The sequence below is a fragment of the Prunus mume genome, linkage group LG2, assembly GCF_029339155.1.
Source record: "Prunus mume cultivar Tortuosa linkage group LG2, ASM2933915v1, whole genome shotgun sequence".
Lineage (NCBI taxonomy): Eukaryota > Viridiplantae > Streptophyta > Magnoliopsida > Rosales > Rosaceae > Prunus > Prunus mume.
Genome location: NC_142699.1, coordinates 1,128,350 through 1,142,307, shown reverse-complemented (window position 1 = coordinate 1,142,307; position 13,958 = coordinate 1,128,350). Strand labels below are relative to the sequence as shown.

The following is a 13,958-nucleotide window of genomic DNA, read 5'->3' as shown; positions in this document are numbered from 1 at the left end:
GGCCAAAGATGATAATGATAAAGCATGATTAAATAATGTCAATCTAACTCCCTTGTAAGAATAAAATCTTCTACTCGTGTTTTGTTACTTCTGTTGGAGTAATTATAGTGTGGTACTAAAGTATATATGGTCGCGTGATATAACTCGTTCACGTGTTATAGCATGTTTACTTATCATGAATGGATATTTGAATTATTCAAATTCATGATTCTCTGTGTCTACTGACACATGAGTATTAGAATTATTTCAATTCCTAGCGTTTACTAACATAAAATAATAATAATAAAAGGGTAAATTACTCAAATGGTCCTCAAATTTGTACCCGATTTACATTTTGGTACATCAATTAAATTATTCGTTCAAATGGTCCATTAACTATATATTAATCGCTCCATTGGTCCTATCGTTACTTTCTTTCAATGTTGCTGTTAAATATGAGGGCAAATTGGTCATTTCGTATGATAAAAATAAATAAATACTGAAAAATGAATTAAAAACTCTCTCTCTCTCTCTCTCTCTCTCTCTCTCTCTCCATTCCCCCATGGCCACCACCCTCAAGCTCCAACACCCAAACCCATCCCATAACCACTCTCCACCCAAACCCATCCAACAACCACCCTCCACCCCAGTTCCTATGAACCCAGAACCCCAACTCCTCCCCACCCGAGCCAACAACTACAGAAAAAGATAAGAAAAAAAATCTTCCACAGACCCCCTCCCCACGAACCCAAACAACCACCTAAACCCTCTCCCTTTCCCCTTTGATTTCCCTTTGTTGTTGAGAGATAACCACCCACCACCCTCCTCCCCACCTTATCACCCGCCAACCCCACCTCCCAAAATCACAGTCACTGTCAATTTCTCACCATCCAAGTGCACTCTCCTCTCATCCCACCTCACCTCCTCATCTCCCAAACCATCCAAACTACCCAAACTCTTTCCCCACACCCACAACTCTATACCCACCGCACCCAATCCTTCCCTCCACCAAAAGTTCCTCCATAAGCTTTTAGAACCATCATCCGACGTTCCAGAACCTTTTCCTTCTTCCAACCCACCTGCCAAGTTCACGCCTTTGGAGCAGCAAGTGGTGGACCTCAAGAAGAGATACCCATATGTCCTTTTGATGGTGGAAGTGGGTTACAAGTACCAGTTCTTCGGCCAAGACACCGAAATTGCTGCTAGGGTTTTGGGGATTTATGCCCATATGGAGACGTATGTGGGGAATGGAGGAGAAGAAATCAAAGGGAGGGGGGTTTGGGTCTCATGAGCTTTTTCTCTTTTTCTTCAATTATTTTCTAATTTTGTATTTATTTTAACCCTATTGTATTTGTTAATTATGAAAAGTCGTATTTACCCTAAAATTTGGTTAAATTTAACAGAAAATTAGATCGTATGACCAATGGAGCGATTAATATATAGTTAATGGGCCATTTGAAAGAATAATTTAATTGAGGGACCAAAACGTAAATCGAGTACAAGTTTGAGGAGCATTTGAGTACTTTATCTAATAAAAAAATTATGTGAATTTGAGGTTAAAATCCTAATCCAATACCCTAAAAACAAGGATGTAGATCAACTAGTTGATCCAATTCCAATTCCTTAATTCTTAGGTTCTCTGATTCATGACTTCTTTCATTCCTAGTAAATTAACGTGCGGTAAATGGTTACTCATTGATAATGTATGGTAACAATAGGAAATCTTAACTTTGAGCGTATTCGAGTACAATACTATGATTTCTATGTAAGTAGCAATCCTATGAATAAATTTAGGTCGAGAACGACTTTGTTTTAAGCTCGACTACAATGCAAGCGTTGAAAATTGTGAAGTGTTTTAGCCGGCACAATGTCTTCCTAATTCACTCCATGTTACCATATCAAAGTGGGATGGGTAGAGAAGGTGTTGCGGAAAGGCTACAAGACGGGGTATGGATGAGAGACTCAAGTTGGAACCATTAAACTTCAACATTTTCAATTCAATTTTTGTTTTCTTTTGTGAAACTAGGGGCTCAAAAGCCCAAACAACTCAAACATGAGAAAAAAAATAATTACCCAAGCAAGGAGTAAACCAATATCTCAAAACATGTATGCCGCCAGTGTAATTTTGAATTCGCATTTGGCATTATAAATTATGCTACAGACATACAGAGCCAACTTTTGTTTTTTAAAAGAAAATTATTTTACTTTTGTTTTTATTTTTGGTTCGCCAACTTCAATTTTTTATTATTTTTTATTTTATTTTAAAGCCTGGACAGAAGCAATTTTCAACTTCAAATTGAAGGAAAATAAGCATAATTAGATTTTAGATAGATAACATAAAAGCTAGGTGGATGAAATATAGGTTTAAATATTAAACACAGTGCCCTTCAAGCACAAACTATATGCTCTAACATTTAAGAAGATATTTATACAAATCTGGAAACTGTGAGTATCAGTTACATATGATCCCATGAAAGGCTTCAAGTTACTCAGCTCATCACTGAGGAGAGGAAGCAAATACTGGCAACCCTGAAATGAAAGAAGAAATATTTAGACGTGAAACATCATATTGCTTTGAAACATTACAAATATGATGATCCAAGAACAAAGAAATTGCAAGAATTTAAAAGGAATCACATTTAAGACGTATTCAGGCTCGTCATGAACCAACCAAACTGACAGTTTCCATGAGAATCGAATGGACCAGTTATGGATCCCAAAAATAAATAAGACAATTAACTTGTGAAAAGGGTCTAATCTCACACTATTGAACATGGGGAGAAGACAGACTAACACAATTGTAAATATATATTAAGGATAAAAGAACAGTTATATAATTTTTATTTTTTAATTATCAAGAGAACAGTTTGATTAGGAAAAAGATATAAAATGATGTTACCTCTAAAGATCATTGATGCCGACGTCTTTTGACATTGTCCTCACTAAATGACTGCCAGTTATTATGATCAAGGTTGCTCAAGTCATCAAGTTCCGCAATGGCAAGCAAGTATGTTGTAAGTTTCCTAAGCTCCTGATCACTGTCTCGGCTAGAATGAGCCCTCTTGAATGGCTTGATGGTTAAACCATTTTGTGGATTCATCACAAAATTCCTTCGCAGATCATCAAACATTATAGTGTTTTTTGAACTGTAGAACTGAACACAACAAGAAACCACTACTCATCAACTAACTGATCGTTAGACAGCAGAAGAAAATCACAATACTTCTATACAATGCATAGGAACTGTTATCCATCTCCAAATAAATGCTATTGACAAAAAGACAAAATTCATTACTGTGCCTGAAAATGATGGCAATCCATCTAGAAAATAAATAAATAAATAATCCCCTTACAACTTGTAATGGGCAAATTATAAATGATGGTATTGTGTCTTCATAAGTTATGCAAAGGAGTTAGCAAACTCTCAACATCACTCAGAAGTTAAGAAAAAGGAAACAAGAAAAAGAGCAAAAGGAGATAATTAATAAATCCATAGTTCCATACCTCAGGGAATTGAGCCCAGATCAAGCCTAACGGCTTGCAATCAAAGATCCCACGGGAATCTGATTGAACTGTGATCATTGCTAAATGGTCTAGAAGAGCTGTGATTTTGTAGTTGGGATTGCTGAGTACACCAAGCTCAGCCATCTTCAATTCAACCCATTTCATGCTGTAGAAAGGAAATATATATATATATATATATATATATATCATTAAAATTAAATGAACAGATTATAAATCTATGACCATAGTTATTCATTATTCATTCAAATTCCCTGTAATCTACTAATAGCAAGCAGTTTGAAGCCTTTATTTGTTTGTATACTTAAGCTTCCAGAAATAACCTTACATTTAAACTAAGAGGGAAAAAAAAAGACTAAAGCAATTTTTTATCAGTTCAAATTAATTCCTTTGTATCTAAGGGAAAAAAACAAAGCCTTAAGTGATTTGTAAGAGTCCATTCACATGCAAGAAGAGGTGACGCTTGAGTACTGAAAAGCAATTTAAAGGAACTCTCCTCAAACTCATTAGTCTCACCAACATAAATGACTTCTCTCAAATTTATACACGCATAGACACAAACATATCTGGCAGACCTCTTGACACATTTCTAAATGCCTAATTCACAGTCTAGCAAGATAACATGATAGAAAGGTTGAGATAACAAATTAGATTTCATCCACTATTTTGATCATTCTTATTTATCAAGGTATTTATCATCTGAGCACTATCATTGCATTTAGCCAGATATAGAGGCCATTGTTTTCCAGAATAAAATATCCATTTCAAAGAAAATTATGTCAAAGAACATAAAGGAATAGAAAGAGAAAGGAATAATTCATTCAACAAGAGTGACGGGAACCAATGTCACTTTGATGTTGAATTTATTTAACTTTATTTGTATCCATCGATAAAATAAGTCTTGTGCTGCCAAAACAGTTCAATTTGGATGAAGGAATTTATTGGTATACTTTCTGAAATCAAGCGGTTTAGTTGCTTCAAATGAACCACAAAAATCTATATGCAAGTGACTGTAATGGGAGGCTTCTTACAGGATTTGGGATTTATAATGATCAACAATACATAAAAAACAAAAGAAAGGATAGTAAAATATCAGCAAATAACCAACTAATTCACTTCCAATGTTATGCAACAATCTCCTAGTTAGCAAATTAGCATAACACTTACAAACATGGGAAAAAAAAAAAGGGACATATGTGCCGCAAATTCTTTACGAGTAGAAATTGTATAGAAATTTTGATTAATCCATCACTACCTGTGCCTTTTTATAGAATTGAGATAGCAATGGAATTTCAAATCGACAACTTACCTGGTTGCAGACCATATCATGATATCGTATTCAGCATAGGCAGCTGCAAGAAACTCATGAAGAACTACAAAATACAGTGTGGGAATGTTAAATGAGAGACACATGGAGACTCTTGAAATGTAGACACTTGCTATGACGAATATACTCACAAGGCCGCATAAGCTGAAGTGGGTTCTCTGCTGGGGACCGGTGATCAAATAGAGTATAATCAATATCCAGCACAAGCAGTTTCTTTCCTTCCCGGCATGGATTCCGAAGTTCAATCTATAATCCAATGCAAAGAAGAAGAAAAAACACCATATATTCATCTGAAATTGGGTAACTGTTTACCTAGTTTATTTGTTTGTTTCGTTTTCCTAAGCAAACCGATTTGCACACAAATAAATTTGAATTTGAAGCAGAAACGACCAAATAAAATAACAGCAATTACTTTAAAAGTACAAGAATAAATAGAAATAGCTAACCTTGTACTGACTTATACGCCTCCTCAACTTCTGCTTATTGCCATGTTTATCTTTAATTTCAACAGCCTCATCTTGGGGAAGCTCAAAATCATCAACAATGTCTGGAGACTCCACTTGATCCACTATAATGTCATCCTCCGTAGTACTAATTTAATTCAGCAACAAATTATCAAACACTTGGTGTGCATAAAATCATACAGAAAGAACATATAGAGAAATGTGAGAGCGAGAGCAGACCCAATCATGGTCATTTTGAGGGAGGACTTGAAGGGGAGAGAGGAGAGCAAAACGGCGTCGTCGGCGAGCTTTGAAGGGAGGAGTTTTGGGTAGAGAAGCTTTTGACGTTTGGGCAAGACGTCGGTGGCTTGGCAGATTCGGCGCTTGAGCTCGCCCACCGTGTCGTCCCCGCATACGCGAACCGTATACTCCTTCCCGCTCCACTTCACTGTCAGTGTTATCTCCTCCTCCGGCAACGACGTCGTTGAGGTTGAGCCTACACCTACTCCTGCCATTGCCATTGCGCAAAAAACAACTGCTTACTTTCTCAATCTGTGTATGTGTGTGTGTGTGTGTGTCTCTCTCTCTCTCTCTCTCTCGTTGAGGTTTAGACTTCAGGAGAAGCTACCTATTTTCTATTCTGATTCTTATTTTGTGCTCATTTTCATTTTCTTAGAATTAAATTTAGAGCCCAAATATTGATATTTTTTTAATGTTACTACTTACAAAGGCTAATATGCGGTCTTGCCCTGAATTATATCATAATTATCAATTTAACTCTTAAGTTTTTTTTTTGGGTAAATTAAATACTTAAACTATACTAGCCTCTCCTTGCGCGAGACATAAATATTCATATTCTATTAATATTAGAAGTTAAGTTTGAACAATTGATGAAAATAAAAGTAAATATAAAATTGAACGTGTGGGATCAAAAGAAAATCATATATTAACAGGAAAATCTCCAATTTAAAAGTAAAAACAATTCTGTCAATCGTCATCAAATGGAAGGGAAAAACAACTTTCAATATGTGTATGAGAAGACTTTCTCTTATACCATCCATAAGAGTGGCATAAGTGATGGTACGAGGAACAATTCCCTCACAAATACTAGGTAATTACTACACTCAGCTCTAACTATAAGCTGAGTTTAAAATAAACTTCACAATGTGCTTTCATCAATGGCAACAAATCAACGATCAATTCCGTAGTTGATGCATCTGCAGAGAAACCCCTCCCCACTATTTGTTGAATAAGTACCATTGTCCCCGATGTCTCATAAGTCCTTTTGATGATAAACCATAGAAAAGGTCCAATGCATATTCAATTTTTCCAGCTATGCATAAACCTTCGATAAGAAAAGTGTAAATCACAATTAGTGAAAACAACACACCTCAATACTACTACAGTGGTCCTTTTTCCTCCTATTCATCTCACTGGCGGATTCAAGAATTTTTTAGCGGAAGTGCAGTTTTGAAGGTTAAAAACTCTTTGTGGATTGAACATCTAAGACTTTTTACCTAGATTGACCTTAGGTCCCTTTATGCATTCATATCATACATGAAAAATTGTTCTATGTAAAAATATTGACTAAATATGAAAAATGGTTTTTCGGAATAATTATTTTCTCAAGATAATTTTTAGCGGCTTTTATTTTTCAAATAAGAAAACGTATATATTGACTTAATGAGCTATCATTTTTCTAAATCGTATTTTTAAAACCGATTTTTCATTTTCTATTATTTTTATTTGAATCAAATGGAGGGTACTTCCTTATTTACATTGTAAACTTAAGTAAATGGAAGTAATATAAAAATAAATGAAAGTAAAAAGACAAAGACATTTACTTAAATGTTGAATATGGAATGAATGTGCAAATGGGCAATTTCAAGCACTAACAATAGTTTTTCTGGCGAGGAGAGGTGCAACTGCACCTCTGTGCTCCTTAACAGTCCGCCAGTTATTCATCTCTTCTTTTTCTTTTCTTTTTTGGTTGAACTTTCATTTTGCTCTACTAAAAAATGGTACTGGTAAAAAAATAAAGGCTGGAAAGTGGTATAAATGCCTAACTGCATTGTCCATTCCAAAGGTGAAATAACAAAAAGAAATGGCAGTAGGTGGGTTACATACAAAGTGCCTCCACGTCCATCAAGAGAAAAAGGAAAATAAAAATAAAAGTGCCTCCATCTATATCTAGTCTTCATCTTCTGTTTCTTCATCATCGTCGTCATTGTTTTCACCGTACCTCCAACCATCCTCAACATTGTCGCGGTCCTCCTCTGTCTCTTCACTATCTTCTTCCTCGTAAACTACTTCATCTTTGACGGGCCAGGGCTTTTTCATTGTGTTCGTAGTGGCAGGAGATGGAGTTGAGCCTTTACGCTGAACAACTTTTGCAGGCGGGTACTTTAAGTTTGGTTTGGGCCTGTTTTGTTTCTGGCTCTTGCCATTCACACGTTTTCCAGCATAGGCATCTTGATCACTGGCTTCATCCATCTCATTGTCAGCATTATTAGGCGCATTCTCCGCATTCTCATCGGACATATGGCCTGGATGCTCTCTCCTGAGATGTAGTTTAAGCTTGTATTCATGGATGTAGGCCTTTTCACACCCTTCATAAGGACAAGCATAAGGGCGATCAGATGATGCAGAGCCATAAACCCCTGCGGAAGGCTTGGAAGTTTTGATTTGCTTCTCTGCAGGTGGGGTAGCATATTTTGGCACGTCCACCATCACACTCTGTAAAATTAACAGTAATATTGAGAATCAAGTCATACTTCCTATGTTATTTAAGTCTAGCAAAGTATGAGTGACCAAATTGAACGCAGATAGTTTGGCCCTATTTTCAGATATTTCTATTAGTAAGGAGTAAGGACTGTCCCATGCCTATGAATTAAAAAATTCTTATCTTCTGTATCAAAACCAACATAAGCTTTTGAATTGTACTGAAAATGGCCTTTACCTGCTTTTGATTTGGACTGGTGAATCTAGAAGAAGATAATTAGATTTTAAAAAAAACACATGTCAAGTTTCTAAACAGGATGAATTCCAACCATTTGAGAAAGATGTGCTACTTCAAATTCACTCTCAAAATAATTTGAATCTATTTCCATCTATTACAAAGAGTATCAAAACTATATTTTTATATTTCTTTCAACATTTTTAATCAAATTTAATGTAAAAATTTCTATATAAATCCCTCATACAGCCTAAATGAATTTGGGCAAAAAAAAATTCCATATTACTAACACTATATTCAGTATAAGAAAGACGAAAAAAATGAAGAAAATAACGGCAAAATATTTCATAAACAATAAAAGTGGGGGAGTATTACCAACCTTCTCATGGTGAGACGAAATGTGGTTTTTAAGCTTGTATTCATGAGCATATCTCTTTCCACAGTCTGGGTATGGACAAATATGATAGTTCTCTTGCGAATGTGTTTTCATGTGAGACCTAAGGTTGAAATCCAGGGAGAAGGCCTGCAGATGTGAGATTTGAAATTAATGACAACACAAAAAATAAAAAGTTCTACATGTCACACACCAATAAATAAAGGAAATATATTAAGCCCAAAAAGCTCGGGTGATAGTGGGATTTATTTTCTTAATTGGATGTGTAATATTTGATTACTTGTATGACAGTAATCATTATCTTAAGAAGCCTTCGTTAAGGATGCCCATAACTGTAATTCATGACCATATTCTGTTTTGCTGATCCTATAAATTTCACTTTTTTTTCCATATAAATTTTTAAAATCTAGCATCGAAGGTTGTGAAGGAGGCTCGTAGGATCTAATCAAGCCTATATTAGATATACTTGATTCATTCTGAAAAGGGAAGGTGAGACAGACACACACACTGCATTTTTAGACAAACAATATTGATCATATGTTGTGGGGGGAAACGTACAACCAACCATCACAAATTCAACATTAGATGCCAGGAGAACAAAGAAAGAAAACAGCAAGGAAAAACTGTTTTTAATAATGGAAAAGATGATACCTTACCACAGCCTTCAAAAGTACACCGATAATCTCTCTCCCCAGTATGAATAAGAAAGTGTCTTTTCAACTTTGAACTATCCAAAAATTTCTGCAACATTCACAATATTATTTTTCTGATTACTACGCAAGATATTATAAATTTTGCTGGAAGATCAGTATCCATCCATTGATTTTTCTTTTTCCCTTTTCCCCTTTTCCCCTTTTCCCCTGAAATTCCATTGGTTTACTTACCACTATACCTTAATTTAAAGTAACACTAAAGTGTGATGAGGAACTAAAGGGATTGCATATTTGGACAGCACAAGACTTTACAAGTTACAGAATATATAAAAAGTTACAGGCCAACTACTTACAAAATACTTTCTTCTTGTTTTTTTGTTTAACTAAACTGAAATCCAGAGAGGAAGAGAAAGAAAACATAAATTTCGTTGGAAAGTCGGTATCCAACCACTAATTCTTTTTCCCTGAGTTCCATTGATTTACTTGCCAATATACTTACTTAAAACTAAAGCGGTTCAGTTCAACAAAGAATTATAAGGAAGGGCATATTTGGGACAACACAAGACTTTACAACTTCTAGAAATAAGTTAATAGACCAAGCTGAATAAATACTCTCTTCACGTTAATTGACTAATGGTAGACCCCACTTAGCAAATACCTCCCTAAGCCCAACCAGAAAAGTTATTAGACCAACTAGTTAACAAATACATCCTTCATGGTAAGTTAATAATGATAACGCATGGGATTTAACTTCAACATTCACCTTATCATCTGAATTTAAAATAGTAAGCTGATAAATCTTCTCCATTTCTTTTGACGAGATAGTAACTTTCTATCTCAATTCCATAGCGTTACTGTATCTGTGTAAACAGACACTACAAGGACAGCAAAAGGCAGGGAAAAACATCATAAACATTGAAAATAATACCTTTCCACAACCCTCATAGTGACAAACATATTGTCTTTCCCCATGGATGTGTGAATGCTTCCTCAAAGCACCAGCATCAATAAAGGTCTTCCCACAGCCTTCATAGCTGCAAAGAAAAAGCACTTCGGTTGTTGGTTCTGGCTCTGGCTCTGGTGCCACAGTTTCTTTTGATTTCTCCTTCAAAGCCTTTATTGTATCCGCTAACAAAAACACAAAAAATGAGAAACAAAAAATCAGGCCAAACTGAGGCTTCATAAGAACAAAGACAAACAACAGCTCTCTTTTCATGTCATTCCAAGATGACTCCCTTAAGCCTAAACTCATTTGTGATCCATAAAGTCTCAAGCCTAGAGTAAAATTAACACATTGAATTCAAATAATGCATCACTCACATGGCATATCAGGAAACTAAAACCTAAGGATAAGATATTATACGGCACATGACAACACAAACTCAAAAAATGTACAACCCAGAAAACAATTTAGAAGTCAAATTATTGACTGACAGAAGATGCATTAGCACTAATGGAATATGAGTACTAGTGCATACAATGATGAAAGTATATGACCTTGATGTACTAATGGCCTATTCATTATGTATATATATATATATATATATATATATCAGTTATTCTCTTATCCGGATGTCCGCATGTTTTTATCTTGCGGATGCTATTGTAAACAGGCAGGAAAGCAGAGAGGGGTAGTACAAAATATATGGCCTCCACATGATAATAACGTCCGGATGTCCGCATAAGAGAATTTCTGTATATATATATACAATCACAGAAAAAGAAAGAATTGAGTACACAAGAAAGCTTCCATGACTTCTATAAGATCAATCACAGCTTAGCATGCAGAAAACACACATCATACTAAAGACCGTACTAATTCCATATGTTTGTCTCTTTTTTCCTTTTCTGATAAGAAACTTGCTTTTCTTTTTCTTTATATTCATAAACACTTACTAATTCTATATAATAATTTTGACTCTTGCAAAACTCCTACAAAATGACTTGCAAAGTAAGGTGGCTTAGAAGTATGTTCAGGAAGCACACTATAGAACACGGTAGGAAAGAAAAAGTAAGGTGTACCTGTGACCCATTTCAATAGAGAGCACTTCCCACCAGTTGCTACAACATCTTGGGGAACCCTAACAGAAAATTTCATCAAACTATTAGCCAATGCAAGATAAATACTTCAAAATTACCAGCCACAACTGGAATCTTTATTTCTTTCTTTCTTTATTGGTGGAAGGAGGTCAAACGGGAAGGGATTCAAATTTTTGCCTTGGGTATGAGGGTAAATGCTTACTATCACAGGACATACAAGCCCACGGTACTGCAGTGGGCAGCTTGCTTCTAAATGAATTGATCTTAATCATTATACAGAAAAACAAAAAGAAAGTGTTCGATAAACTGATTTTCTACTTTGAGAGTTCCTAAGCATTAAACTCAGGGGGAAACATAAAATTACGCGATTTAAACCCAAATTGTACAGTAACCAAATAATGAACCATTTCATGGAGTGAACTTTTATGTTTACTTTGGTTTTGAAATTGCTAAACAAAGCATTGAACAGCATCTTGGCTTAGATATTGCTACTTTTCTTTCAAATTATCACATAGCCCAACCCATCCTTCTCACTTCTCAGCAACCATCAACTACAATTGAATCCCATGAAAGTACATTGCTTCAGTATGACAGAAAATTGAAAACATAAAACTAAGTGCGCCTCTATTTTCATATATTTGACACCAAAAGGACAAAAATAAAAATAAAACACAACACTCAAAGCAGTGATTTTCAGAGAGTGATAAAATTGAATTTGCACTAAAATTCCAACCCAGGAAGTTCAAAAGATTGTATTTCCTATTGTTTATCTAAGTTTTCTCGGAGACCAAACAAAATCAGTAATTGAGTCCTAGAAACATAATTCATAAAACATCAAATTAAAAATTAAAGAAAAGGAAAAATAGATACCATTCTTTAAACCATTTAACAGCGGGAGTCTTGGATCTGAAGATGGGGCGCCTTTCGAAATAATTGTGATGGAATTGGGTCTCCATCTCGTTCTCCTTTTGTTCGACGCCCTTATTTGAATTCCAAGACCAGAATTAGGGCTAGAATTAGCGTTTGGATATTAGAGAGAGATTGTGAAGGAGATAAAGCTTTGGGTTGAGCAGCTCTTGCTAATGTCGGTTCATCACTTCATGTCTGTTTGCCGGGTCGGGTCAACGGCCGGAGGCTTAGTCTGTTTCTTTTTCTTTGGTCATGAATTTGTTTCTTTTGTTTTTAACAAAAATTGTATCAACCAAGGGAAATAGTTATTTTGCATATCATAAACTCTGTATTTTATTTATTTTGAATTTCTAGAATGATACTTAAATTTATATCGGTGGCAATTGGCAGTTGGCAGTTGGGTGCCAAGTATTAGTTCTTTAGGCTCGAGGTTGTGGGTATGTCCTAGTACTGGTGGTGAGAGTAGACAATCTCCCCCTAAACTTTTGTTCATAAAAAAAAAAATTATAGAATGATACTTCAGCTACAGAGACATGTATACGTCTAAAACCAATATCGACGTCGATAGTTTCTCTCACATTTCAATAACATTTGGCTAAAATATCGTTATAATATCGATAATATCAAGATGATGAAGACAATGAAAAATTTGAAGATTTACACTAACACTCCTTGAGGTTTTGTGAAGGTTTCTTGTGTTTTCACAAAACTCCCTCGGGTCTCAAAAATTACATTAACACCCTATGAGGTTTCAGTTTGTTTTTATAAAACCCTATTTTCGTTAATTATTTGTCCAAAAATTGATGATTTTATTGGAAAAAAAAAACTTATGCATATGATAAAATTAACCACAATGAAGTATATGCAATCTAATCTCAAAGGCCAACTGTGTCATTGAGATAATTTTTGTGTATAAAATCATCAATCTTTGGATGAAAAATCAATGAAAATAAGAAGTTTTATAAAACAATTTAAAACCTCATGAGGTGTTCTTGTAATTTCCAAAACCTCAAGGAGTTTTGTGAAAAATCCGAAAACCTCAGGAAGTGTTAGTGTAAATAACACAAATTTAAACCTTATAGGAACTTTATGTGGTATTAAATCACTCATGTATCTTACCATGTAATGTATAATGTGTAAAATATTGTAGTAAATCATTATAAATAAATGACTATGGTTTGTTTAATCTTTATTCATTAATTACTACATATTTTCTACACTCCCATTATTTATCAGCTTGCTATATAATCAAATTAAATCAGTTAAACTCATCATGCAATACATTTCCTTCTAATTTTTTTGTGATAAAGTAATAGATAATTGACTAAATAAACATCCTCCAAAGTTTCAAGAAAAATTATCATGTTTTTCTTACAATTTCTGTGGTTTTTATTCAATTTTTATCGATATTTCTGTTGAAATTTTCATATTTTTGAACTACCGATATTTCTAAAACCATCGATACTTTAGACCTTGTTCACAACCAAGCCGGTCTTAGGAGTAGGTGCGAAGGGTGATAACCATGGGCCTCCAAGGAAGAGGCCTCAGCGGACGGGGTCTTGATTAGATATTGGTTTTGTTAAAGTACCCTTTTGTACTTAGGTGGATTTGTATTTCTTCCCAATCCTTGTACGATCGTTTTTATGTTTTATATCAAATTGATGTTTTGCTTAAATGTGTTTATCTAACTGAGCTCCCATTTTGTTTTGATAATATCACAAAATTTGAAGAATTT

General features: G+C 34.8%; 2 protein-coding genes across 3 annotated transcripts; both read right to left on the bottom strand.

Moving 5' to 3' along the window:
• Positions 1 to 2,286: 2,286 nt before the first annotated feature.
• On the bottom strand, positions 2,287 to 5,937 carry LOC103319038 (ubiquitin family protein). Its single transcript, XM_008220534.2, has 7 exons — positions 5,512 to 5,937; positions 5,275 to 5,419; positions 4,960 to 5,074; positions 4,811 to 4,874; positions 3,484 to 3,649; positions 2,879 to 3,133; positions 2,287 to 2,508 (listed from the first exon to the last, which is right to left on the bottom strand). Exons 1-6 carry the CDS (start codon positions 5,790 to 5,792, stop codon positions 2,888 to 2,890), a joined length of 1,017 nt encoding a protein of 338 aa, XP_008218756.2. The 5' UTR covers positions 5,793 to 5,937; the 3' UTR covers positions 2,287 to 2,508; positions 2,879 to 2,887.
• Positions 5,938 to 7,321: 1,384 nt separating this feature from the next.
• On the bottom strand, positions 7,322 to 12,472 carry YY1 (zinc finger (C2H2 type) family protein). 2 transcript variants are annotated; one of them, XM_008220531.3, is made up of 6 exons: positions 12,185 to 12,472; positions 11,297 to 11,355; positions 10,203 to 10,402; positions 9,273 to 9,362; positions 8,607 to 8,750; positions 7,322 to 8,007 (listed from the first exon to the last, which is right to left on the bottom strand). In XM_008220531.3, the coding sequence occupies exons 1-6, from the start codon at positions 12,268 to 12,270 to the stop codon at positions 7,462 to 7,464; spliced, it is 1,125 nt and encodes a 374-aa protein (XP_008218753.2). In that variant the 5' UTR covers positions 12,271 to 12,472; the 3' UTR covers positions 7,322 to 7,461. The 2 variants fall into 2 exon arrangements, with proteins under 2 accessions (XP_008218753.2, XP_088902645.1); XM_089046519.1 differs by lacking the exon at positions 9,273 to 9,362 and having other exon boundaries at positions 12,185 to 12,471.
• Between the last annotated feature and the right edge of the window lie 1,486 nt (positions 12,473 to 13,958).